The 27218-nt window shown below is 36.0% G+C and overlaps 1 protein-coding gene across 2 annotated transcripts in view; it reads left to right on the top strand.

Moving 5' to 3' along the window:
• The first annotated feature begins 2346 nt into the window (after nucleotides 1-2346).
• The window catches only part of ARAP2 (ArfGAP with RhoGAP domain, ankyrin repeat and PH domain 2), a 124532-nt gene continuing 99660 nt past the window's right edge, over nucleotides 2347-27218 (top strand). The window contains exons 1-8 of one of the 2 annotated variants that reach the window (XM_048304943.1): nucleotides 2347-2510; nucleotides 3463-3528; nucleotides 8198-9232; nucleotides 15441-15511; nucleotides 16483-16562; nucleotides 21728-21810; nucleotides 22603-22959; nucleotides 26154-26223. In XM_048304943.1, coding sequence (XP_048160900.1) covers nucleotides 8316-9232; nucleotides 15441-15511; nucleotides 16483-16562; nucleotides 21728-21810; nucleotides 22603-22959; nucleotides 26154-26223 — 1578 coding nt within the window. In that variant the 5' untranslated portion in view covers nucleotides 2347-2510; nucleotides 3463-3528; nucleotides 8198-8315. The remainder of the gene's footprint in view (nucleotides 2511-3462; nucleotides 3529-8197; nucleotides 9233-15440; nucleotides 15512-16482; nucleotides 16563-21727; nucleotides 21811-22602; nucleotides 22960-26153; nucleotides 26224-27218) is intronic. The other variant, XM_048304942.1, reaches the window with a different exon arrangement.

Below are 27218 nucleotides of genomic sequence, written 5' to 3'. Positions count from 1 at the left end.
GCTCATCAGAGAACTATACGCTGTAGATAAATTAGAGGCTGAGAGCTTTCTTAAAAGATGATATATTATGCCACTTGATTTCTAACAAAGAGTAAAACACCATATATTAAATTATACTACTTTATTTCTAACAAAGAATAAAACATCCTATGTGTTTGTGCGGTATTGATAATGTAATTTAGACATACACAAAAAGTCAAGAAAAGCCCCTAAACCCCTAAAAGCACAATGTGGCTTAAAATGATCTTGTGTATATTGCAATTTGTCTGGACATAATGCAAACAGAAAAAAGTAAGCACAACTGGCTATGTGTTTAATGCTTATTTCTCCCATTCCTCACCCTCTCCCAAAAAAAACCCACTGAAAAAAAATTATCTCAGCTCTTGTGTTCCTGTATTGTGGTCAAGGAAACTGTGTAAGTACAACTCCTGAGACACAGTGTGTAAGTAAAACTCCTGAGAGTGTGTCAGGGTGCACTGTCATGTTGTGCTCTGAGGGAAGATACCACTGCTGCACAAGTATAAATGTGTTGAGGGCAATCTCTTTCACTGAGCTCCAAGTGAGAGTCTGACACCCTTTTTTAAGGACGAATGCTGAGGGGACCATTATCTACAGTCCCTGCCACTGGTCCAGTGACATGGGCAAATCACATGGGTCCCTGGAAGAGGAAGAAAAGTGGGCTCTATGGAAAGACTTGAGAATTTCTTGACAGAGAAGAGAGAAGAGCTCAAGGGTATTAATCAATGACCATACCCTTAGACTTGCAGGAAAAAGAAATTCTAGCCCACCACAAACTGCTAATTAACAGAATTTTTGCATGGTGAGGTAAGCCTCGCAAAGGAGGCCAGTCTTTTGTTATTTACAGGGCCTGAATCTTTCAAATAGTTTAAGTTACTGTGGTTAAAATTCCTTTTCAAAGTCAGTATTCATTAGCATTCTTACTGTCCTGAAAGGAAGCTAGGCTTAGCTGGAAATGCTAGGCAAATCTGTGATCAGATGACTCTGTGAGTCATTAGGTTACAATTCAGAAAGGCTATGACACAAAAGGGTGTTAGTATACTTACCTCAATCACATCTGTGCACTCACTTGGTTTGGAAACGTATCAGCCCCTTTGCAAATAATTGGGAATGACAATCCCTTGTCTGAGATAGACTCTGAAAAAGCATTAATAAAAAGACAAGCAAGAACACAATGTATTTCTTTAGATATAAAGAAAAAAGGCAAATCCAAAAATTGGCTTGCATTATACAAGTTTAGGAGGTAAAATTAACTGCATTTTTTTGGTACACAGGTATTTTTGTAACTAATACTTAGAACTTGCAGCTAGATTTTCAGAAGTGCTTGGGCACTGGTGGAATTGGTGCTGTAATGCTGAACTGCAAACTTCTAGTCTGGAAGTTTTGACTCTAAGTTGGAGAGTGAAAAAAAGCTGTTTGCATTCAAAATTGTGATCCTGAAACCTCACTTTAGTACCATGGCACTAACAGTTTTTAACAGCCCTGCTACTAGTAAGGCTATTTAGTAAGTCTATTTTTAGTGTGTAGGAAGCAGTCTTTAAAAGAACCCAGGTTTACTTGCTCCTAAATTAGCACTTTAATAACTGGTGTCTTTTTCTCAGTATAGCTTTGCTTCTGTTTTGCTTCTGTAGAGTGAGTGGCAGACCTCAGACTTCAGCTGCAACACTGTAAGCTCTCTGGAACCTCCTTGGATTTAAAGAGAAAATATCGGCACTGACACTTCAAGAAGAATATGTGTATGTCCACCAGTGGACAACATTAAAGTACTTTCAGTATCATTTCGTAGTAACAAAATGCTAGTTTCATCTGAGTGACTGTTTTTCACCGTCATGGGCGAGCTCCAAGAATACGGGAATTCTTAGAAACTAGTGAAAGCTTAGTAACTTTAGGTTTTTTAAAGCAAGTGATCATAGCTGTATCACTACTGGCAGGCTGTCCTGCTTTCTCGCAGGTGGAGCGCTTACCCTCAGCGTGGCTCCGCGTGGTGACAGAGGTGGCACCGGGACGCCCTTTGCCCACTGGCCTGGCAGCCTGGCGGGTTGGGGGGGGGGGGGGGGACTCGCCGCCTGCCCAGCCCGGGCTGGGGAACACGGGACGCGTGAGAAGCGATGCGCTGGGGCACAGAGCACTCCGGAGCCGAAGCTTGCCTACGGGCTTCCCAGTGACTCCTCAGGAACTATGTGGCCCGGCCAGAACGCCCTGAGCCGCGGCGCGGAGGGCGGCGGGCGCTCCCGGCGCGCCCAGGTGCGGCCGCCTCCTGCAGCGGGGAGGGAGCTCCGCGGGCGCGGCCTGCCGGGGAGCAGCGCGGGGGTGGGGTGGGGTGTGCAGCCAGCCAGGCAGGAAGGAAGGAAAGAGAAAGCAAGCTAGAAAGTGAGAGAGCGGGGAGCCGGAGGGAGAACTGAAAACTGAAGCAATCTAAAGCCCCGCGCTTCGTTCCTCTGCCTCCCTGTCCCCGTCACCCCGTCACCCCGTCACTTTGGATTTTGCCAAAGGTAGGGCGGCCTCGGCGGGCGCAGGGTTTCGGGCAGGGTCTGCCCGCCGGCTGCGCCCCGCGCGGGCCGCTCCCGGGCCGGGCCGCTCCCGGGGCGATGCTGCAGCTCCCGGTCCCGCCGGCAGCGAGCCCCGCGCTGCTGCTGCGCGCTGGCATGAGAGCTGCCGGAGAGTGCTCAGTGGTTTGGTACGGGGCTTGCCCCAGATCTCCGACAGATACCGGAGATGGGATCGGACTAGGAATAGCAGGTAGGCAGGTAGAAAATAAGGCGAGTATTGCTCTCTGTTTTCTTTCTAGCTTCAACTGTTTTAACGATTTGTATGTAAATATCATGCTAAAGAACAGTGCTTTAGTATTGTGTATTTATTTACTCTATGAGTTGTTTTTGTGAACTCAGACATGAACAGACCTCATGTTAGATGCCATTATATACCTGGAAATTTTATCAGAAAACTTAAGTCAAAGAAGCTGTAGGATGTCCTGGATCGAGAATACGAAGTGAAGGGTACAGCACCCGAGTGTTGCCACAGCGACTTCCCAAAGTTCCAATTCCACCTTCAGTTTGCTTATTCATGCCATGTAGTTCCTTACTCCAGCGACTCTGCAAGTTGTTCCACTGGAATTTCTTGCAGTTTGAGGTTTGACTCCGAGGTAACGAAGGTTGCTGAACCTTTTTCTAGAAGGCAAGTGTTCTGAAATTAAAAAGAAAAAAAAAAAGGACAAACAGAGAAACATTTTGACAGAGGATGTGATTAAAGCTATTTTGTCGTTATCCACTAGGTTGACCTGTGCTTAGTAACTTCCTTGTATTGGTAAAGGCAGCAGTTCTATCGCAATTGTTGCAATCAGTATATATATATTTTTTTTTCCCATGCAGTCGATATGCTGATAGTATAATACAGGTTTTGGAAAAGATCTTTAATCTACAGTGCTTTCTATGTTAATCTTGTCAGTTTGTATGGAGTCAATTACAATGCGAAGATGAAATTCACTACTTGCAGATTTCATTCTGCTCCACGGTAAGGCCTGTTGTACTGTTTTATTTTGGTGTGGTTGTTTTTGGTTTTTTTTTTTTTTTTTTTTTTTTTTTTTTTTTTTTTTTTTTTACATATTTATTAGGATCTTATTATCTAGTATGTGGTTTAGCAGAAGTTGGGAGCAAGCCTGAACTTGCTTGTGTTTGTTGAACTGATTGCTCACAGTGTGATTATCTTGCCATGTACATCTAAAGGTTTGACAGTTTCTTCAGGCTTGTATCTGTATTGATATTAAAAAGGGAAAAAACCCCCCTAGTCCTACTTGAGTGTTTCTGTGTTCACCTATAACCTACTGTTCAAACATTTCTTTATTGAAATTTGGATTGCTTGCTTGCTTCAACAAAGATTTGTCTATCTCCCAGTCAATTTTGTCTTCAAGAATTTTCAACTTGAAAGTCATAGAATGAAAGAATGTTAAAAGTAGTAGATACATCTCTTCAGAATGCTAGATGCCGGTGCTTACCCTGCATGTGAGGAAGGGTTCTGAGAGTTACAGTTGCCACTTTTCTTTGATGCTATTTAGCTGTCACTTATAGTCAAAGAAAAGAACTATTAGGCCACTCTTAAGTTTTTTTGCCACTCCTTGTCTAAGTCCCTTCCATAAGATGGGAAAAGGAAGAAATCGACAATCAGTTTGTAAAGAAGTGTGAGAAATATCTTCTATGAAAGAAAGTTGGATGATCCCATAGAAAGCTTGAGATGTACGACACATTACAATTCATGCCCTGCTGAAACTTTTTTCATAGAGGAAAAGCCCAAATGGTTTTCCTTGTATTGCTTTTTCTACATAGTAGTTTAGGTGTTTATCTCTATTTTGATAAAACTGAATGGTCAGGTGTCTTCCAAGAAGTTTAAGTTTTTTTGTTTTTTTGTATAACCATTATAGCATTTTCCTATTTTTTGTAACCATGTTGGGAATGATGACTTTTGTCTTGCTTACCCTATTTAGGAGAATATAATACTACAACAAGAATCAATTTTATTTAAGCAAGTTCAAATTCCCCTTGTGGTTTTTTTTGTTTCTTTGTTGGTTTTTGGGGGGGGGTTTGCTATTTATTTCTATGTAGGAAAAATCTATTTTGCCTTGCTTCTGAGAGAAGATTTGTTTTACGGAATGTATTCAACATTGTGCTCTAATGTTGTTTACTTAAATTTGTAGTGGTAGAAATATGGATGTGAAAGAGTATGAATGTATTTGTACAAATGTGTATATGCCATATATATGCACTATAATTCTAATGCTGTACATTCTTTAGGATTTATTATGACTTATTTTGCAATCAAAGCTAAGGAGGAGATTAAATTATTTTTAAAATTTATAATAACCATATAAAAACATTAATATATTGAATAAGGTGGTCCTTGAGTTCTGCATTTCTTTATACTTCTTGAGTTCAAACCTCATAAAACATTTTGAGAAGTGATTCCGTATTTATGTTCTAGCCTGCAAAACATTCACCAGTGTGTGTAGATTTGTTTAGCTGTTTGTTATGTTAATCTTTCTATAAGTGGTGAAACCAAACCAGTTGTCAGTATAACCCTTTGCTTAGATTCACAAAATAATATGTGATCTTACTGGTATTTAACCAGTTCCATAGCTAGGCCAGATCTAGGCATGTCTTCATAAATCTTGACGGATGCACTGACAGCTTCTGCCATAGACAACTACAGAAACAGAAAGTGGCTTGGGCGTTATCTTCCATCACTGTTGGCATTTTGTGGTCAAAATGTCTTCTCAGCAAGCAGTTCCTCCCTTCCTCTGCTACATGCTTTTTTCATAAAATACACAGCAAAGCATAATAATTCTTACAGATTTGGAAGCAAAGTTTGTTCTCTGCTAGGTAACCCTTTGCACTGGTGTGTGGTTTATACAAAGATGGCTTAGAATCCAAATAGCTGATAATACATGGCTATTTGAGTTCCTGAAGTGGCAACACTGGAGGTGTTCCAAAATAAGGTGTAGGCAAAGCTATTGCATGTAGAAAAAACAGTATTAAGATAGAGAAGAGAGAGTGTGTGGATATAAATATATATGTTTATATAAAACAGGTATATATTTATTTATAAATATATAGCTAAAACTACTTTCCCAGGTGTATTTTTTGTTATTATGAAAAGTGGGGAGATTGAGAAGATAATACTGTCTGAAAATGAACACTAACACCTTAGGGAAAAAATAGCCAGATGCTACCATGAAACCCAGAACTGTCAAGGAAGGTGGAAATGGCTGAGATAACGAGCTGCAACTGCAACTTTAAAAGCCTTAGACTGATATGCTAAAATTGTAGGGGTTTTGTATACTTGAATATGTGTGTGGTTTGGTTGTTGTTTTTTTTGTTTGTTTGTCTGTTTGATTGTGTTTTTTATTTAATTATTTGGTACCTGAAAGACTATTTTCTGGCCCAAAGAGTACCTGATACTTTTTTCCTAGCAAGTAATTTCTGTACTAATTTTCATTTCATTCTGTACTCAGAATCTGTGAATATATCTTCAACTTGTTAAGAGACTGTGTGTTTACATTTACATTTTCCGGGGTTTAGAGATGGGTGGAGGCCATACTGTTGAATTTTATCCTTTATGACTAGAAGCTGCTGTGAAAATTTTGAGGAAAGGCTGAGTTTTCAAATTTTTAAAGGAATGATGAGAGTTTATGCAAATTGGGATGGGACAAACGTAAATACGAACCTGGATTGTTAATCAGTTTAGAGCAATCCAAGGCTTTTTGAATTTAAATGACTTGGGAATCTTTAATTGAGGGTTAACTCCATAATAAAGTTAATCTCTTGAGAGTTTGATATCTGATTGACCTATAGAGTCCTCTCTCTAAAAGGTTTTAATTGTATCAATTTAATATTCAAGATAATAAATCAGTTCTCAGACTTGTGGGTAGGGTTCAAAGCTGATAAAAATATTTACACAAAAAGGAAGTTAGAGACTAGAGAGAATCCAATGACATTTTAAATAATGGAGCATTTATAGTAAATATACTATGTTGATTTTCACATCTTCCAGAAAAATGTAGGTTTGCTCATCTCCTTTTTTCCTTATTATTATGTCACATACATGTTTATGTAGTGTAAGTATGAAGAGTCTAGTTTTTTCCTTGGTTTTGCTTACCACTTTATGAAAGTGTGGGAGTAATTAAGATATTTATAAAATTTTGCAAGAAAAGACTTCTAGAGATTGAGATAGTTATTTAATAATCTATTTCATAATCATAATAAAGTACAATCACCAATAGCAGTGGTAACAGTTATGCTTCAGCAGTACATTATTTTAAATTTAGATTTATCTGTATGTGGCTTTGGGTAATGAGGAGGGGCATAAAGATTTCTCTCTCCATTTATTTACTTCTACCTTTCTGAATAATGACTTAGATATTCAAAAGACATTGGAGGAATCTTAGAGGAAGAGGGTTTATTCTTTATATAGGAATTGATATAGTAAAAATGTAGTCAATCTTTTAAGCTTCAATTCTAGATCATAAGTACTGCATTTTTTGCCAGAAAATACTTTGAAGAATTAGGTATCAATGCCTACTACCATGGATAAATTCTGGGCGTAAGATTTCTCCTCTTTCTGATTGCTACTTAAGTCTTAATGCTCTTCCACTGAAGCTGCTCTTTCTTTTCCAGGCTGCTTAAGGCTAGTACCTGCATGCCAGGACAGCTGCTACAGTCAGCAGGTTTCCCTAAGGCCAAATTGCTCTTTATACAGAAAGAGAGAGGTGAAAAAACCTGTTGAGTGTTGCTGATCTTAAACCTTCTTTGAAGAAATATGATTTCAGGCTCTTCCAAACAGCTTCACAACAGTAGTATCTGGATTTTGTAAATTGTGAATTTAGATATGGCTGTGAGAGAAAGAATAACTCAAATAGATGGAATCTGGAGAGTGTAAGAGCTGAGTTGGAAGATACTAAGGAAAAACTCATGGACAGCCAGAACTTAAACTATGGGGTCATGCCTCTGCTGTTTTTGGTCAAGGGAAAAATGCTTCCTTGTCAGAGTTGAGATGCTGGTGGTTACCTGTTTCGTGTTCCTGCATGACAGTTTGTTTGAGGGGCTGGATCTACTGTTGCAAGCCCATTTTATTGACAATAGTACTTGTTCAGTTGGATTCTCAGTTGAAGAGGGCTTGAATGCACTGTTCACATAGAATGCTCTAGACATTATTAGTCATTATTCCTTTGTTCCATTGCAAGTGTGTTTCTATGCTAAAAGGATTTTGAGATAAGGTAAGGGAGTAGAAGCCGTGTTCTATAGTTAATTGGTGCTAGTGTGGAAATAGGAAAGCTTTAGGTTCCAGTTCTGGTCTTGGATAACTCTTTCTCTCCCTGATATCCAAGTACTGTGTAATAAGAGTGTGTGTGTAGATAAGTGGTTCATCTCTTCACTGTTCATCTTAATGTTTAACTACTAGGAGTATGTGTTTTAAGTCTGTATTACTTGTACTGAGACATTGATTTTGCTGTTTTCTTGATATAGGCTAAGATAAAAGGGCGGGTTTACCCTTGTTGAAATTTTCATATACAAACAATTTAAAAATATTACTATTCAGGTGACAGGGAGTCTTTCACAATTTTATTCAACATAATTGTGAGGTTCAGGTAAGAATTTTTTTAATGTCCTTTTTATTTTCCATATGTTTGCAGTCTTTAAAAAAAATCGGTTTGAACTGAAGAAACTTGAAGAGGTGTCGTGAGGAAACAGATACTTTCTGCTGGCTGGTGGACACCAAATTTAAGAGAGTTTTCTTTCTAGTGAACATGCATGCAACCTGACTATTTCTACATGACTGTGTGGGGCAATATACGGAATGAAGTCATGTCATCCACAGGCAATGGCACTGATATTGAAGAATTTTTGGTCAACATTAACCTTGCACAGTATCTTCCTAACTTTAAAAAATATGGCTATAACATTGTGACAGATTGCATGGGAATAAGTAACAGTGTGCTTCAGCAAATGGGAGTGTTGCCTACAGGGCATCGCAGAAGGATTCTTAACCAGTTAGACAGTCTTTTGAAAATTGAAGGAAATTCTCTTTTCTGTGAAAATCTAAAATTCAAAGACTTGAAAGGCTTAGAAGAGAAGCAATATTCATCCTCAGATCAGGAGTCTCCCGTAAGCAATTCAAGCGTAGATGGGACTGGCATGATACCTGCAACACCATCAGAAGAACTTCTTAAAAAATCTTATGTTGATAAGGAAAAGTTTGAACTTGCAGAGCAAAACTCAATGGAGGCTAATGATGATAGCTTTACAAATTTGGATTTTTCCCGTGTATACCAGAATTCAGACAGCATACTAAAAGCTGTCAGTCAAAGTAGAAGTGTCAAGATGAATACTCAGCCGGATGCATCACTGACAGAAGCTGCTGCATACCAAGCTGATGAGCACATGACTGCGTCTTTGGTGTTTCGTGATCCTCCTTCATTTGTTCGTACATGCGAGACAAAATGCAAGGAAAACAAACATCAGAGGTTTGCAGATCAGGGTGATTTATCTGATAGTAAGCCAGATTCTCCATTCTATAAGTTTAAAGGAGAAATGATAGACAATGACTTATATGATTCCTGTTCTCTAAACTGCATGAAAGTATTTCCAAGAGCAAGCCGATCTTTTATCTTAAGGCATCGACCTGTACCAGAAATTCCCGAATCAAGTAAAGTTCAAGCTTCATCAAGGTAATTGCTGCTCATTACTAATGAGAATTACTGTCATGGTAGAACTTATGGTTTGGGGTTTTTTGATTTTTTTTTTAAATTTTTTTCATGTCTTTTTTTTTTTTGTGTGGATTTTTTTAGTATGCGGTGTAAATACACTGGATCTGATATGAATGTTGCCAAGTTAATTGAAGAAGAATTAAGCTTCAATGTAATTTAAAAGCAAAAATGAGAGTATAAAGGGAAATTTTAGAACAGTGTGTCCTTATAGCCTCCCCAATTTTCTCTGCATCTACATATTAACAAAGAAAGGAATCTTTATTGCTTTAGCTATAACTGTTAAAAACAAGTATATAAAGCATAAGCAAGAACTTTCTTCAAGATGGCTTTTGGGTTAATTTCTGAACTAGTAGTCATGTAATGTTAACTTTGGAGAGTGAAGGCAACCATTTTCTCATGTGTCAGCTTTTGCTGGTGGTCTCACAACAACAAAACCTTAGTTTTTTATGATATTTGTAGTATAAAAATATTTTTGAGACATTCCAGCAGGGGAAAACAGCAGTGGAAAAGGAAGAAAAAAAGAGGATAGATGTGGAAGGTTTTCAGAGTTTATGGAATCTTTGAATTTTTTTCAAAATGTTCAAGTAATGTGACTGTGTGTTTTTCTTCCTTCAAAATGGTTGAGTTCATAATTTGAATCCACAAATTACTTAGTGGCACTTATTTTCTTGAATAAGCATTAGTTGTTGTAGCTTGTCTTGGAAAAATATGATAGAATGTTCAGGAAAATATCTGCTGTTGGGATTTAATTCTAGACCTATCTTAATAAAGGTGTAATTGTTTGAGTGTTAAAAATAATAGGCACTGAATATGTATTCAATCACAATACAGTATTACTGTAAGGCTATAAGCGAAAAATATCTCCACACAGGTTAATTTGTAATATTTTTGGATCTATGAAGTAAAGTTTTAGGTGTCATGCTGGCTAGCTGTCTTAAACAGAAGAAAAATTAATGCGAAGGCATATGCAAAGTTTTGTTGGTGTAGCCATATCCAATTAGGTTGCACTTATTTTATTTTTTTTAAATTTTTTTGAACCACAAGCTATGCCTGGAAAGGACATGTCTAAGAATGCTTTGTATTTATCTTGGGTTTTTCATCTGCATATCTCAGCAGTTAGAAACATCATCGAGTTTATACATGCTCTAAATGCAGGGGTTTCCCAGCATTTATAAGTTTTTTTTGGTTACTGAAAGAAGTCAAAATTAATCTTGTAATACAATTGTTTGAACTGGTGGAGAGGCAAAGATTCTTTGCAACAATCAGAGATTTTTTTGTGTGACTTAAAAACTGCTTCATTTATGTCTTCTAAATGACAAAAAAATTGTGCTCACTGAGTGATTATCCCTACTTCATTTAATAGAGCTATTCATGCTGAGACAAAATGGGATTCTTAGCCTAAAAGATGATAATAACTACATACTAAAAGAGTATACTCTCACTGTCTTTTGAGGAACAATCATCCAGTTGAGAGAATATGCTGTATTTGTAATCTTCCCACCATTGGAGTAAATCCTCCAAGTCCCAGTCTGTTAGTGATTGATATGTGACCGGGTCACTAACTTCATTGCCCACCGTTTTGATTTGTGAGCTCCAGCTTCTTTTCTTGGTCTTTATGCTTCAGTTATAGCAATATGGAAATCCTGAGGGACCAGTCTGTCTGTGGAAGATTGAGGCCAAACAAGAACTTCACAGCAGAACTTAACCTTCACAGAAACATTCTTCATAACCTTTCTGACAACTTTTTATAGGGACAGAGAACTCATTCAGAACTTTAAAATGGCATCATGCAAACATCTTTAACCTCAGGAAAGACTGTGTCTTTTTTACAGAATTGCATAGACAAAAAGCCTCAACTGACAGATTGAGGCCTTATTGACAGATGCTGGTTTCATCCTTATTACATTGTATAAAGGCTGTTTCACAGAGGCAGAGAAATCCTGCTGAAATCTTCTGGGAAACTCAGCATTTCCTTCTAGTCATTCATGGATATTAGTCATTAAATTTTTATGCAAGGAATACTTTTCTCATCACCTTCTATGTGCCTTTAGCACAAAAAGTTCGTACAAGGTCTTCTTGTTCCCCATGGTAGGACTATGACCGTGTCATTTTTTATTGCTAATAATGCAATTACCTCTCTTGCAATTTAACTGCTTCCCTGTGCCTCACTTTTGCTCCTGGCTCTTGCCTGTAACAAAGCATGCTGGCAGCTGGAAAGACACCATAGCATTTTAGAAGTTGAAAATACTTTGGGTTTATTTCTTTTTTGAATTATGGCACTACAGTGTGGTATCACTGTAGTATTGGGGGGTGCAGAATTAAAAAAAAAAAAAAAAAGTGACAATTTCACAATGTTCTTAATAGTGGTGTTATTGTGGAGATTTTAATACTGGTTTTTGTTGCTAGGTATTGGTGTGTAGTTATGCTAGGTTATTTTCAGCTAGACTTTTCCTTATCATATCATTATGAGCTCTCTGTTGTTAGAGAATTGGTGAAGATCGGTCAAAAGGTGTTTAAAACCACAAAATGAAAAATTGAAGATTTTTGTAAGACAAAATAGTGAAAGCATTGCAAGGGATGGAACTAACCACTAATGTGTCTTTAGGACAAGATTAAAGATAATTAGTTTTGAAATAGTTTTAGAGGCCTTTGGATACTTTGGATCATGTCATCTAGCAGTCACTCTTCTGTAAAATAGTTACCATTGCATCATTCTGAGAAGCAATCTGTTCAAACCAAAAGCTGAAGCACATTTATAACATGGTAGACCTGATTTTGATACAGAGTAATATGCAGACAGAAATTTCAGACTGATGAATTCTATATTCTCTTAGATTTTTCCATGTCCCCCATCTTTGTTATTTGTGTTGTGCATAGTGGGGTTGTTCTGATTCTTTATTATGAGAAATAAGAAAAAACAGACCAAAATTCTGGACAACATCCTGCATGTGGGGGGAAAATATAAATAAGTAAAATAGGAAATTGTACTTGGCCTGAGCAGGCATCATTTGTTTTCTGTGGTTGGCAGATCCTATAGTTGGAATTTCTTGCTTGGAGCTGATATCCTTTGGACTCCATTTCTTAACATACAAGTGGTCAAGATTGCTAATGAGGTGCCAAGCTGGTGTTGCCGTGTATCTCTACTGTGTTCTGCCACACAAAATAAATTTTTTAGAAGAGAGAAGCTGCTCCCTCTCTTTTCCTGTGGTAAAATATCAACATCAATTTACCTCTCCTAGCAGTCTATGAACCTCAAAGCTTTAACACAGCATGCTAGAGAAGTTCTGATGTGTTTGCATTATATGGGAGGGTTAGGTCTTGAGATGTATAGAAAAGAAAACATGTCTTGAATGAGTTTGAAAACAAAAGCTTCTTTCATTTAAAACACTCAGCAGAAGAATGCCAGTAAAGACTTTGAAGCACTGACTGCTTGCATTGACCTCCTTCCGTCCCTTTATTTGCAAGGTGACAGGAGTATGTTGAATAAACCAGGTCGGTGCAAATTTTTAGCTTTCCAGCCTCTCAGCATTTAGCAAGACCAGTAACTGCCTCATCACATCCTTCCATCCTGTTTGTGCATAATAAAGGGCGCTGGAGAAGTGTATGCAGCCTGAGCTGCATCCGGTACCTCTTAATATATGAAAATAAGGAGTCTTAATTGCCACAGTTGTAACTAAGTCAAAATTGAATAATAATTGAAATTATTATTGTATCTATGAAAATTTGGCGCACTATGTGATTGGCAGCCTGCTTGCACTAACCTTCCATTAAAGAGCAAAATAAAGAGTATCATCAATCTTCTTTGTGGTACTCAAATGTGAATGGAAAAAATTCAAGAGGAGTATTCACTTTTTGAAATGGCTAAGAAAAAGTCATAGATTGATATAAGATTTGTTTTCAATTTTTTTCCTCCAAAAGACATCTTCAGTATTTTTCTCTCCTTTAATCCAGATATTTAATTTGTACAATAACTAGCTTACTATTCTATTAAGCATTGAGAAATTATTAGCATCTTATAGCTTGCACTGTAGGTTTTTTATGACACATAATCTTTTAAGCAGATATTCAAAGTAAGCTCATTTCATGTATTTTATATCTTGAGGTAGTTTGTAATTAACATAAATTAGAAATTTGTTTTCCAAAAATGACAAATAGGTTGTATTTTTGAATGCTGGGAAAAAAGACTATAGTTTGCTTATTAGCAGGATTTTGTGCTGTGTATACATAAACGTAGGTGCATGATCAAAAAGAATACACAAGTCCTGAAAAGTATATGGATTTTTAAAAAAATGTGGGTTTTTTGTTGTTGTTTTTTTTTTTTGTTGTTGTTGGTTTGTTTTGTTTGGTTTTTGATTTTGTTTTTAAGCTGACTTGTTATTTTTCATTTCCTGGTGAAACTATCCATCCACCCTAAAACTAAGCAAAAGACTCACTCTTTTACATAAGGAAAACCCCATAATTTTGAAAGCTCTTCAAGTCAAAGCTGTTTATCTGTAACTCTTAATTTAGTTTAATGCTGCTAATACCCTTTAAAAGATACCGACCTGACAACAAAAAATCTGATCTGTGTTGAAATACATTAGGTTAGGTTTTGGGGTTTTTTTTAAGCATACCGAGTTCTTTAAAATTAGGTTAGTACAAGCACAGGAAGTTAGTTTGCTAATGGAGCTTCAAAAGGTGTAACTACATCAATTTTAGTAAAATGTACGATGAAACACAGATTTTTAAGGTATTTGCTGTGTATTTATTGTAATTATGACTCAGGAGAGTAAGCAATTATGTATAGGAACTAGGCCATAATCCTGCCCAGAATACTCACCCTGTGTTTTCTAAAACCAGGATTTTATAAAGTGGTCATTGGGGAACTGATTTTATATAACCTGGATAACATTTGAAATGTCAAATAACTTTATAATGTGTGGCTTCTATCTGAATTTAATCTAACAAATTTTTTTAGGCAGATTTAGGTATAGAATAAAAATTATGTAAAATAGTAGTTCGTGAAGCCTGCCTTCTGTCACAAGGAAACATCATTTTGTAGTAAGGATTAATTCAAGTTAGACTTCATGGCACAGTAGGTCTAGAGTTTTAAAAGTAGCTTATCTTAAAATAATACAATTTCTCAATATGTTAAGTGGGGAGACAGAAGTTAGGAGATTGATATTTTTAGAAGAAGACAATTGCCTTTGGCTTCAAAGGATGGAGGACCTACAAACTGTCAGGAAAACTGATAAGGAACTTACATGGCATTTATCAGACACAGACAATATTCTATAAGGATACACGAGAGCCTTTAGTACTCTTATTTTAAGCAGAGAAAATGAAATTAAGAGGAAAAATTGCTAATTATGTTAATGGAGGAATTCAGAGATTGACTGAAAAGACCTCTAATACAGACTGCTGGACTAGTGAAGGTGGGTTGGAAATTTTCTGATTCACACATTTTTTCTTCCTATGTTCATATTATAAAGCAATCTTGGCCTGAAATATTAATGATAGCAATAGTATTGCACTGTACTTGAAATTACTGAAATAGGTGGGGCCAGCACAACACCACTAATAAGATAAATAAAATAATAAAACAACCTGCTGTGCATGGAGATGCATTCTTACCCATGTATAAAATGTGTAGGGGTAGTCACAGGCTATTGCAATGCAATGTCACTTACCTCTTGGTTTTAAAACTTTGTGGGGGGAAATAATTCACCTTAGGAAATCAAACTTTTCAGCAATTTTTTTCAGTGGTCGGGAGCATGTTTTGGTTCGATTCTCAGGCCCCTTATGAGTTTAATGTTAAAGTAGATTTTCATAGTACATCCTTCTTAAAATATAGTCATTGGTAATCATTGTGAAGGAGAAGGGAAGGAAAAGGTTGGGGAAAACTCTGGGATCTCCATTCTTCAAACAATTTAATCTAAATGTTTTGTAAGGTCAATTCAGAACAAAGCAAAACCCCAAACTTGGGATCAGAGAAGTATTCAGTGTCATAAGGGGAGGAAAACATATTGTTGTGTGACTTTTTAAAATAAATCAGAAAATTTCCCAAGCTTAAAATCTGTTGTTTCTGTATTTGTACATAATTTTAATTGTTTAACTGTATGAGATGGTTTTGCTTATTTTCTGGGAAATTTCAATTAATGTTTTCATTCTGTGCTTTGTTTTGTTCAAGTTCCCTTCAGAGAAGAAGAAATGTGGACCTTGTAAATATTTCTTGCACTGGGAGGCAAATTACACAAAACAGTGAGTTAAGCATGCTGATATTTGCATCTTGAATATTAAGTAAAGAGAAAACTTGGACCAGTTGTCTAAAATAAGTATTACTTACATATTTTAAGAAATATTGGGCATCTTAAAGGTGTAGAAGAATTGATCTATGTGATAGCAGAGCATTTAATAACTTCTGCATTTTTACTTAGTTTTTGATTATGACCAAATAAAGTAAAAATTAGAAAATCTAGTCTTTAAGCTGCATTTATTTCAATATACTTTTTTTAGACTAGTGTTTTAAGTTTCTAAGATTAGATCCAGATTTTTTTAAACAGAGTTAACTTCTTATTGAAAGATATAAGGAGTATATTCCCGACTAATGCTGCTTAATTTGTTTGTAAGTGCTCATAGCTCCAGGAAATAACAGGAAATTAATTGTATTAAATAGTTTACTGAAGCATTTAGAAGTCTTGTGCAGTCAGCTGTAAAGTTCTTTCATACTCAGAAAATATGTCTTGTTTGAAGTTATGTATATGTATTTCAAGCAAATACTCAGTGACAAAATGAAGATTGTGCACAAAAGAGTTGTGTGGTGGTTTATTTTTGACAGTTTTTTTAAAGTCAGAATAAAGAACACTTTGGAGCTATTGCTTCTTAGACTAGACAACTACAGGTTTTTTTATTTTAATGATGCACAGTAGAAAAGAAGAAAATGCCTTTGTGCAAGTTATATTCAAATTACGTAATAATAGTGATAATGTCTGTGGTGAAAAGAAAGTATCTGGAATTCACTTAGAAATGGGACATTGTTTATTGTTCCTCATAAGTTTTTTTTGAGAAGAACAGAGAAATTAGAAGCTGAAAAATCTGTGTCCCTGGTTGATTTTATTGACTTTAGCAGAGCATTTGTGACTCACAGTAGAGCACTGTGTGACTCTATTTATTTATTTATTTATTTATTTAATAAATAAATAATAAATTTATTTATTATTTATTGCTTTAAGATACTTTCATGGAAGAGAAGCCACCCATTATCTCTCCATATGGGGAAACCTTTATTTGTGACAACGCTAAAGATGCTAAAGTAAGTTGAGAAACCTGAATGTATATAGGCTGTCTTCACTTTAATCTTCATGCTAGGTATTCCATACTGCCCTTAATTTTTTTTTTTCCTGTGTTTTTTTTTAGTTGCCAGTGCTCTTTCTGTCTTTTTAGGTATATGCAAAGGGTTTATGACATAAACATAGGATGACTAATGACTTTTGTTAATCTCAAGAGACACTTTGTATGTTCAATAGTAGTAGGAAGCTGTGGTGTGTGTGTGTTGGTTGTTTCTTTTTTTCTATTATTTTTTTACACCAACATAGGACAGATGACCAACTTCTTTTTTTTTTTTCTTTTAGTCCCAATGCCCAAAGCTGCCATATTTATGCTCTCAGGTACAATACTTTGTGCATAATTGAGGTTAAGCTGTTGAAATTTGAGACTTAGAATTTACTAAGAAGGGTAAAAGTGGCTTTTTTCTCATCTGAGAATTGCAGATCAAGACTGGGCGTCTCTACACAGACTTTTGCATATCCTGTGAAAGCAGCTTGCACGTTAGCTTAGGTGATATGATGGTCACATTTGACCACACCCTTTTTCAATTCGTATGTGTGACAGTTCTCAGGACTTTTTAGTTCTTGCATGGTATTTTTCATGCATCTCCTAAAATTCCTGTATACCCAGAAAGTCACTTTTCTTTTAGGATTCTCTGAAGTGATCGTTTTTGTGGAGGTCAGTAGTTGATGGTGTGAATGCCACAGATGACATGTGGACAGACTTCTGAATCCTGTGGAGGGAGATATGGGAGGTAAATTAGCTTAGTGAGGCATCTGCCAAATGCCATGAATTTCCAGCTCCTGCTTCTGTCTCAGCAGGATGCAGACCAGAAATTGTTGATTCTGGGATTACTTACACTTTTTCCAGCCAGTCTTGAGCCACAGAATTAAAGATAACAGAAAATTATTTTATTCTGGTCTTCACTCTAATGTTTAATTTTTAAACTATTGTAAACTATTGACTAAAATAAAAACTACTCAAATGGATGTCTAGGGTTTCTTTCTCCCATTCCAGTTCCTTAAGAATTGATCAATAAAAGTAAATGGTTCAAATTTCATCTTCTAATGAGAGTAGTTTTATAGGAATAAAAGTAATCTCTTTTTGATGCATACTTTCTTTTGGAAGTATACTATGCTTTTTGTTGTTGACTTTTTAACACAGTACACATAAAATCATGCCTTGTCTTTCCTTCTTTTTATGTGCACACAAAGCTGACTTTTGAGTGTTCATTTTCTTTCCTTGCATGCAATTCTTGTCTGTGCTAGTTATTGTTGTCTGCACCAATGTCTTCAAAAATTCAAAATGTAACTTCTTTGTAATTATTTCAGTGGTTTTAGCTGATTTTCTAGGAAAAGTTTCCTAGCCCTCTTGTTACTTCTTAGCATTATTCTGTACATTTCATTGAAATGGTTGTTTATGAGAAAGCATACCCAGAGAGGTTGTCAGTACCCTTTCTTATCTTACAAAGGCACCAAGTGCAAAAATACCATGCTGTTAAACTGGAATAACTGCTTGAAACGAAATTGCTATTCCTGCTGGTTGTAGAATCATGATTAATGCAGTATATTAGAACATCCTTTACCTGGTCTGAAGATTTGGATTTTAATATCACTTTCATATATGTGAACAGTTTCTTGCATTATGTTTATCACATGCCTTTTGGAAACTTCATAGCCAATTTTAGTTCCACTAGCACTTAATTACGGACAAAGGTCATAAAGAAGAGCTGTAAAACAAACATCCTGAGATACATTTCACTTTCAGATTTTTTTCAGCAGAAGCAAATATTGTAGGAACAAATAAGAATATTTAGATAACTCTGTAAAGTGTATGAGATCTTAGAGTTTGTTGCTGCTGCTTCATGTTAAGTACAAGAGTATAGTTTGTCTATATAAAATGAAATATATATATATTTATACTTACTGACTGAAATTTGTTCTAAGGGCTTGTAAGTTGGCCATCACCCTTCTTTCTGTTTCACTGGTGTAAAGAAAAGGCTTCTGTAGGCTTTTATGAAGGGAGTGCCTGTAGAAATAGGTAATGAGTCAGTACAGACTGGAAATAAGTGAGCATGAGAGAACAGGGGAATGAAGGTTGTAAAGAAAAGATGCCTTTGATTTGGGTCAGGAAGAAATACAAGTAGAAAGAGAAACCTCTGAAGGGCAACCTGAAGAAGGAACTGGCTTTTAAAATACTGATTTAAAAATAACACAAAAATCCAAGTGTTTTAGCGCCATTTTATTGTCGTGTCTAACTAAAAGAGTCAAGTATATTAGAATTCCTTCAGAGGAAAACTGAATTCTAATGAGTTTAGGCCTCACAGGTGAAATACTGGCTTTATTTCTTGCTGTAGACAGACTTAATTAAATGTGCATACTGAGCTCAGTAAACTGTGTGAGCTCCTGAGCATTGGGATAGTGTGGAAGGCTGGCCAGACTGCAAATCTTACCACTTTTAACATAATATTTTAAAAGGAGGAGTTTATCTTTATGGACCTGCTACAAAGTTGTATTGCCAGATCATGATTCAAGAATCAGCCTGAGACCTGTGTGATATTAGCTTTAATAGGAAACTAAGGTGGCATCTCCTGAGGAAGATGCCTCTCCTCAATGGCATTTGGATCTTCCTTTAGTGTAGGCTCAGTCCTGATACTCTTCATGCAGTCTGTGTTTTAGCTTTCAGGCTTCCTGTCTTGCTGTTGAAATCAGGAAGACTACCTGTTAGAGAAAGCTAAAATCAGAAGTGTATCTGAATTACTTCCTGGTCAAAAGTAGAGGGTTTTTATACAGGCCTGAGAGTAGGCAGTTCCATTTGTCTGGCATCCAGAAGCCATATTTCTTCCGTAAGGAGAGGTGCTTCCTATGCATAAGAACAGTACATGTATAGAAGAAATACTTCTCTCTATAAATGTGTTTACATGAAAAATGCTGCTGCCTTTGTGTAGTACCTCAGAGACTTGCAGGAGGTGGGAATTTTGTCTTGTCTTGAGCCTGAGCATCTTGCAGGGTATTTCTGTAAACAGGACAGAGCAAATGCTTGGGATTTAATTTGTTTGAAATACATGTTTGTGAGCAAATAGAGCTTCCTTTGCCCACAACCTTTCTTCATTTGTGGACTTCTACATTTTAAAATCTACTGATAATAGAAATGCATTTCTTAGTTACTTCTTGGAAGTTATCTGGCTCTCTGAATTCACTTAAGTGCTGAAGATTATGGAATGAGCACAAGCAGGACATCAAACTGTTATTGTAGTGGTTCATCACAGGAAGGAAGAGGTAATACTGTGTAGCTTCAGTGGGTATGGTTTGCAATTGTATCCTGATAAGCAAATAAACATAAAGGATACTGACTGTTTTTACTCTGAAGATGTTTCATGCACCATGATATTAGCCTCTTGACTGTTGTGTAAGTATGACCATCTCCCCTTCTTTTGTGAGACTCCAGGCAATCCAAGTATTTGATAAGCAATGGATAGATTGCTTTTGAGTTTTCTATTTAATTTGTTTACAAGGTATATTGATACTTTTTGGTTGTTTTTTTTGTAGGGTTTGGCTGGCTGGTTTTATTAGTGTGGGGGGTTTTCGTATTGTTTTGGGGTTTTTGTTTGTTTTTTTTTTTTTTTTAAAGCCTTTGGTGCTACAGCATAGTACTGTGATGTGTGGGTGGTTATGTTTTGGTGGGTTTTTATTTTTATAATGGATCTGATTGCCAGAGGAAGACAGACAGATCACCTAGATTTATCCTAGCATCAGACTGTGATTTCTACATTTGTGCTGCACACTTCCTCTGCTTTGGACTATGTCCTTCTTTTTAGCCTTGCCTTTTCATGTTGCCAGGGTACAATCCTCAAGTACAAGATTAGGTGCTGCTACTAAGAAAACAAATCACAATGTTGTGAAAGCTTATCCACTTTGTTTCTGCCATTGTTCAGCTTTGTTACATACACATAAAAGCTTAAATGAGTAAATTAAAATGCTTCTATCAGAAAACATGAAGATGTTAATTTTAGGGGTCTTTTTAAAGGAAGAAAGACATATTGAGAAGCTTAGTACTGCAATATGATTGTCAGATTAAGTTTAGGAAGTGTGAAATGTAATGTTCACAAGCAGTGTTAACCTTGACATTCTGTACATTGCAAGCCATTTGTGATCAAGATTTCTAAGCAAAATTTAATAGATGAACCTTTTAGGAAGATTTTGGCAAAAAAACCCAATGAGATATATTCAGTATGGCTGAGTTCAGTGTTACTTTAGGATTTTGAATTTGCCATTATTTTATCTTTAGTGTACTATGAAGGCTGTACATTTATTCTGGGAAGAAATACTGTTATGAAAGATAGGCTAGAGTGGCAAATCATAAATAAAAGCTGCATGTAACGTGGCTCTTGAGCTTGAAAAATATTCAGTTGTCATGATTTAACCCCAGCTGGCAGCTAGAACACAGCTCCCTGCTCACTCCCACTGCAGGGAGGAGAACTGGAAAACAAGTAAACCTCTTAGATGGTGGGATAAGACCAGATTAATAATTAAAACAAAGAAAAATATAATAATAATAATAATGCTGATGGTAACTGTAGTGGAAAGGAGAGAGCATGATGCTCTGTGGTATGGAATATGCCTTTGGCCAGTTTGGGTCAGCTGTCCTGGCCATGCACCCTCCTGGCTTCCTGTGCGTGTGCTTGCTGGCACAGTGTGGGAAACTAAAAAGTCCTTGACTTAGAGTCAGTAGAGTGCAGTACCCAGCAGCATCAGTTATCAACATTATTCTCATTCTCAAATGCAAAACTTAGCCCTGTACCAGCTACTAGGAAGAAAATTAACTCTATCCCTGCCAAAATCAGGATGTCAGTGGTGCCTTGAGAAAAATCAGACTAGTATTTCTATGCACTGAATTTCTTTATCTGATTTGTTTGTATCAGGTATTTTGGACCATGCTTAAATGTTTTATCTGAATATTATTATTTAAAATGAAAATGTTGAAAATAACATTTCTTAGAATACAAAGATCGGTGTTCAAATGCATGTGTGAAAATGTGGGAAAGGACAACTTTGCTAGTTAGGCTGTTTGTGTGTGATTTATGTCTACAGTAATTTAAATATCACTTACTCCTTCAGTACAAATGTTAGTTACCATATATTTCTTTTCTAGGAACTTCATGGAAATGAATTCCTGGCTTGTGAAAGTAAATTGGATCTAGGAATGAGTGAAGAATGTTCTTCCAAGAATCTATGGTATTAAATAAGAATTACAGAGAAACTCAAAATGTAAAGAAGAAAATGTTGTTTACTGATGACACAAGTGGATCTCTAGCTCTGAGGGCACAACCATGACTGTATTTTTTTTCTTCTATTTGAGGCTTTACCCCATCCATTATGAGGCAAAGCTGGGCATTCTGGCTGTTCTGAGACTGTTTTAAACCAGGTTTCAGAATCTCTTGTGGATTTGGAGAGTGTCCCTGATTTCCCCAGTCAGAATAAGGAAGACCGAGTTCCATTTTTGTATGTCTCCTAGCTAACTAGGAGTGTCTGAGTGCTCTCATAATTTACTTCCTCATTAGAAAAAAAACATTCCACCCAAACAAACACAAAACTAAAACACATTCACCACTCCTGTCATGAGGCAGTGGCCCATGGCTTGATTAAGTGCTTCTTAATTATCCAGTCTGCACCAGGCTTCTGTTGAGGTGGGAGAGGGAAGAGAGAGGTGATACTGTAAGTGCTTGAAAGTATTCAAAAGAGTGAAGCTAGTTTTCTGAGGAGGGAGAATTAATTCTAAATTTCTGTTCAGGCTCCTAAGGGAGTGTTATAGTGGTACTGTTCCTGTTTAATGGAGAAAGTAGGATTCAGGATGGTCATAGTTATAAAATAGATTGTGTTTAGCATGTCTGTGGTTATTACTATGATTATACAAGTTATAAACATACTTACAATATGTCTTACCAGTATTTGTTCTAATTACTAATTTTATGTATTTGTGCATTGTGGTAATACATTTTAAGAGTAAAATGCACTTTTTCTTTCCAGTTACTTTAATAATCAGAAAGAGAACACAAAAGAATTTGCAAAAAATGTATCCTTGCCTCAAGAAGACCCATCATTAACACCAGAAGAATCTGAAAGTGAATCTGTATATTCTATTGTGGAACAACATTCTTTGTCTTTAAAGAAAAAGAAAAATAAAGCCAAAACAAACTCAGCATCTTGCAGTAAGATACAAAGTGGAGATTCTGATCGCTTGGCCAGTGAACAAATGAATTTTTGCCAATTTGGTGGAGATCAAACTTTGATTGGAAATGAATCAATAGCACCATATGCTTGCTTTTATGGACCATCAATAAAGAAGGTTAAAGCAGGATGGCTGGATAAATTATCCCCTCAAGGGTATGGTATTTGCAGTGATTATTGTGTAATGTGACAATGTATGTTTGCATGAGAGATTTTAAGTTTGTATTTAGTCGCTGCTTAATATTTGTAGTGGGAGGGGAAAGGGAATGGTATTCATTGAAAGAGCACGAGGCTCCTGTGAATTCAAAAGTTTTAGTGATGTTACCTATACTAAAGTTTCTTTAGGAGATGCACTCAAGAAAAATATTTTTCTTTAAATTGTTGGTCACCACTCATGAACTATAGTGGAAAAATACAGAATTAATTTGTACCAGTATTTCCAGTTGCTACATTTTTCCTGACTTTTTTTGTGGGCGACAAAGTAAGTGAAAACAAAGTCTGAAATAATACTTTACTAATTTGGCCATGGATTATAACTTAATAATTAGTATGACTGGACGTCCTGTTGCTTTTTGTCTGTACAAGTTGAGCTTTGAGTTTAGAATTCATCTGGGGTGAATTCCTCCTAGTTTAATTTATTTTTTTGCCTAAAATTTGATGGGAGAAATCTGAGCTCAAATCTTAATATTTCAAATAATGAAGAGAAGGGAGTACAATAGAAAATGAATGCTCTCTGCCACATTTGGAAGTTAGACAGCAACTATAACAGCAACAACAACAAATCTTATATTTGATTTCTGTTATAAGTTTTTTATTTTAACTGATTTTAAACTCCAGCTATTGTTAAACTGTTTTCCACTAAAGAATGCTTCATTATCAGATCTTCCATTGTAAATACTTGCAGGCTCTGATGAAGTTCTTCTAACTTCCTCCTTTTAAATTGTAGTTTTCGGTTCTCCATTTGTTCTTATGATTTATGTTCTTATGAATTCTATGAATTCTTTTTTGTATTGAATGTGGCACAGTTTTACTTTTTAAGTCTGTTTCAGGTCTTCAGTAGGACTTAGCATCCAGAAATTAAAGCTGTTGTGCTTGTTAGTGCTGTAATCTACTGTTCTTCTATTCAAGCCTTAGTAGGTCTGCGTTCTTTGTTCTTAGGACTGTATATTGAGCTGCACTGAAAGGTATTAAACCATCTGGCCTTTTCTTTGATTATTTGTGGCTATAATAATCATCAAAACTCAGCAAGTAGTATATCGATTTTTTTTTTTTTTTAAGTGAGAAATGTATGTAATTAAATTGTTTTAGAGTACAGTATGATTTGAACTCACTGGAAGCAGCTCTGTTGTATAGCAATTTCCATTTTTTTCTTGTTCCTTTCTAGGGAATCTGATTTGATATGTTTTATCTTTTTTTTATTTTGGTTTTGTTTTGATACAGTGATACATTGTTGAAGGTAATTAACAAGATGGAATAATAGGTTTAATAAACCTCTTTTACCATCGCAGAATTTCAATGTGCTCAAAACTATTTTCTTTTCTTTTTTAAGTTGTTTTGAATGTTTTATCCACATTTATGGATTTTTTCACCTTAGCTAAAGAATCAAAGAATAATTATACACAGAGTCAAAAGACTTTTTCCCAGTATAATATGCATTTCCACATTCTTTCTTGCCTTCTTTCTTGCCTTCTTTCTTGCCTTCTTTCTTGCCTTCCTCCTTCCCTTCCTCCTTCCCTTCCTCCTTCCCTTCCTCCTTCCCTTCCACCTTCCCTTCCTCCTTGCTTTCCACCTTCCCTTCCTCCTTGCCTTCCTCCTTTCCTTCTTTCTTCCCAGAATTATTAGGGTACTGACTTCTTGGAGAGCTGAAGTTAGTTGGAACTTTTATTTTACTTACAGGATTTTTTTTTTTTTAACAACACTTTTGGCAGTTAGCTAGCAGAGTGATGAAAAGTATAGTTCTTTATTCCAGTTGGCTTGTCTTGCACTATTTGAAAGGATAGAGTTGAGAACAAGCTATGAAAGCTTCAATAAAATGCTGTGTGAGAATATATTATTTGGAAAAGATAGTTAACCACAAAATTAATAGTGGTTAGTACTGAGTGAAACAGTTGCAGGGTCATTAGCCTTGAACCAGTGACACTCCACAGCTACATTTCAAGGATGTTTTTTCAGGCGTGGTTCAGTGAATGATACATTTTTGTTTCTTTTTCATACAATACCATTTCTCAAACATCTGAAGAATTAAAAAAACCCCAACCAAATTAAAAAAAGATTTTTTTTTTCAGACTACTGGAGCACTATCATATTTTATTTCACTTCCCACCAACTGAATATTTCATTCTGTTCTACACCTCCCAGTCTTTTTACAGAGCTCCAATTTACACCCGGCAGTTCGTGACTCCTCAGGGAAAAGAATATATACTGTTTTCTTAAGTTGCTACAAATCATGCAATTAAAGTACAGCCTCTCTTATTTTAGTTAATTCACTATAAATCGTACAGCCATTCAGTTTGCTCACATTGTATGTGGTACTTAGGTTCACTCTTCCCTATATAATCTTGAAGCTTATTGACATCTTAATGCAAAATAGATGGTACATTGGCCTTTCCAGGTTATGAAAAATGATGATTTATTGTAGTCATATAATACAACTTAATTAAGCCAGAGCTGCTGTTTGATTAAAGTTTTGATAAGCTATCACAGTCTACTAATCCTAAAGCAGAGCACTCATTTAAAAGGAAAGGAAATAATGCTGGGAAAAGACATTAGTGGGGTCTTGTTCTTGCTTAATTAACTTGTTTAATAGATTTTAGAACTGAGACATTTATAGATGATAACTAACAAGCTGTCAACATTTTTAATGAGTGTAATGGACTACTTCAGGTTGATGTAAGAATATATTTTTAGAAGGTCCTTATAGAGCATGAATTAGTGGCACACTGAAATAATCAAAGGAGTTTCTCATTAGAGATGTACAGTTGATAACACACATTGAAAATGAAATTTCATGTTGTACTTGTTGGGAGATGTGGTGTGCTGCTATCGAATCAATGGCCAGGAAACAGAGTCTTGGGGAGATGTGTTGATATGGAATGACTGGAGGTACCATAGCCTATAAACAGAGATGTCCTTGTCCTAAGCATGAGAGTGAGATGGTCATTTGAGGTTCTCAGCTTTCATTTTTGGAAAGTATCTTAACAGAGCTTGTAGCACTTAAAGTTATGCTCTATGTTCAGAATATTCATTTGAACAGGAAGCTAAACAAGATTTGACCTTTCTATAGTTTGTGATTGAGACATTCTTAAAAACCAGTGTTAGCTGTGTTAATTGTGTTAATTTTTGATTCACAGCAAATGTGTGTTTCAGAAGCGCTGGGTTAAATTCGATGGAGAGAGCATTTCTTATTACAACAATGAAAAGGTAAGGGACATGTTTTGGTCATGTTTGGAACAAAATGAATCTGTGCAGTACACAAGGTACTATAAAGAAACTATTGAATAATTACAAATGAATATTCATCTTACATTAATTTTCAGTTCTAAAGTACTAGGGTGAGATGTTAGTAAATACTTTAAGGTGTCCTTGTCTTCATGTATTGTTCATCCTTTTGTTTCCTAGAAGGGCTTGTATTACTCACCTTTCCAGGTAGATATCATCAGATTTTTTTTTTTTACTTTAGTGAGAGACTGGCACTGCTGTTGTCTGCAGAACAGAACAGGATTGTGCTAAACTTTTGAGAGATACTATTTTGATGGTGTTTTCAGTGTCTTGTCATGGCAACCTAGCATGCTGGAGATTGTGAGAGAGAAATTAAAAGTACCATGGAAGACCATTTGAAAAAAAACCAACCTGAACCTATACACTTGTTGACTCTTTGATTAAAAATGTCTTTTTCCTGTTTTTCTTCTGTGGATAATTGCATGTCATTGAACTAGGTTAGGTTTGAATGGGAATGTTCAAAAACACCACAGTACTGCAATGTCTACGGCTGTTTTTGTTTCTGTACCTGAGAACTGAATCTTGCTGAATCATTCGCAGATTCGTGAGCTGCTTTGATTAAAGTAGTTCACTTCTTATAAGTGAAGTGAATAACAGAAATGCATTTGTAAATCATAGTTTTCAACAAAGCATGTATTCCTTGTAATCACATGTAATTACCCTTCAGAACACTACAAAATTCTTTTCCTTTTGCTCTGTGGTTTATTAATTATTTTTTCCTCTTGGAAGTAATGGAGACCTTAGACTTAGAAGTGATAGATGATTGTACAATATGCATGTTAAGGGAAGTTGAGGTTTTATGCATATGTGTTATTTTAAATGCTGGAAGCCATTTTTCTGTTGAAGATGCATATTACATTAGGAAGAAAATACAGTTTCAGGTAAACATTCCAGAACAGGATGCTGGTTGCTGGTAA

Source organism: Corvus hawaiiensis, chromosome 5 (assembly GCF_020740725.1).
Source record: "Corvus hawaiiensis isolate bCorHaw1 chromosome 5, bCorHaw1.pri.cur, whole genome shotgun sequence".
In the NCBI taxonomy this organism is placed as follows: domain Eukaryota; kingdom Metazoa; phylum Chordata; class Aves; order Passeriformes; family Corvidae; genus Corvus; species Corvus hawaiiensis.
This window is presented reverse-complemented; position numbering and strand designations above follow the sequence as displayed.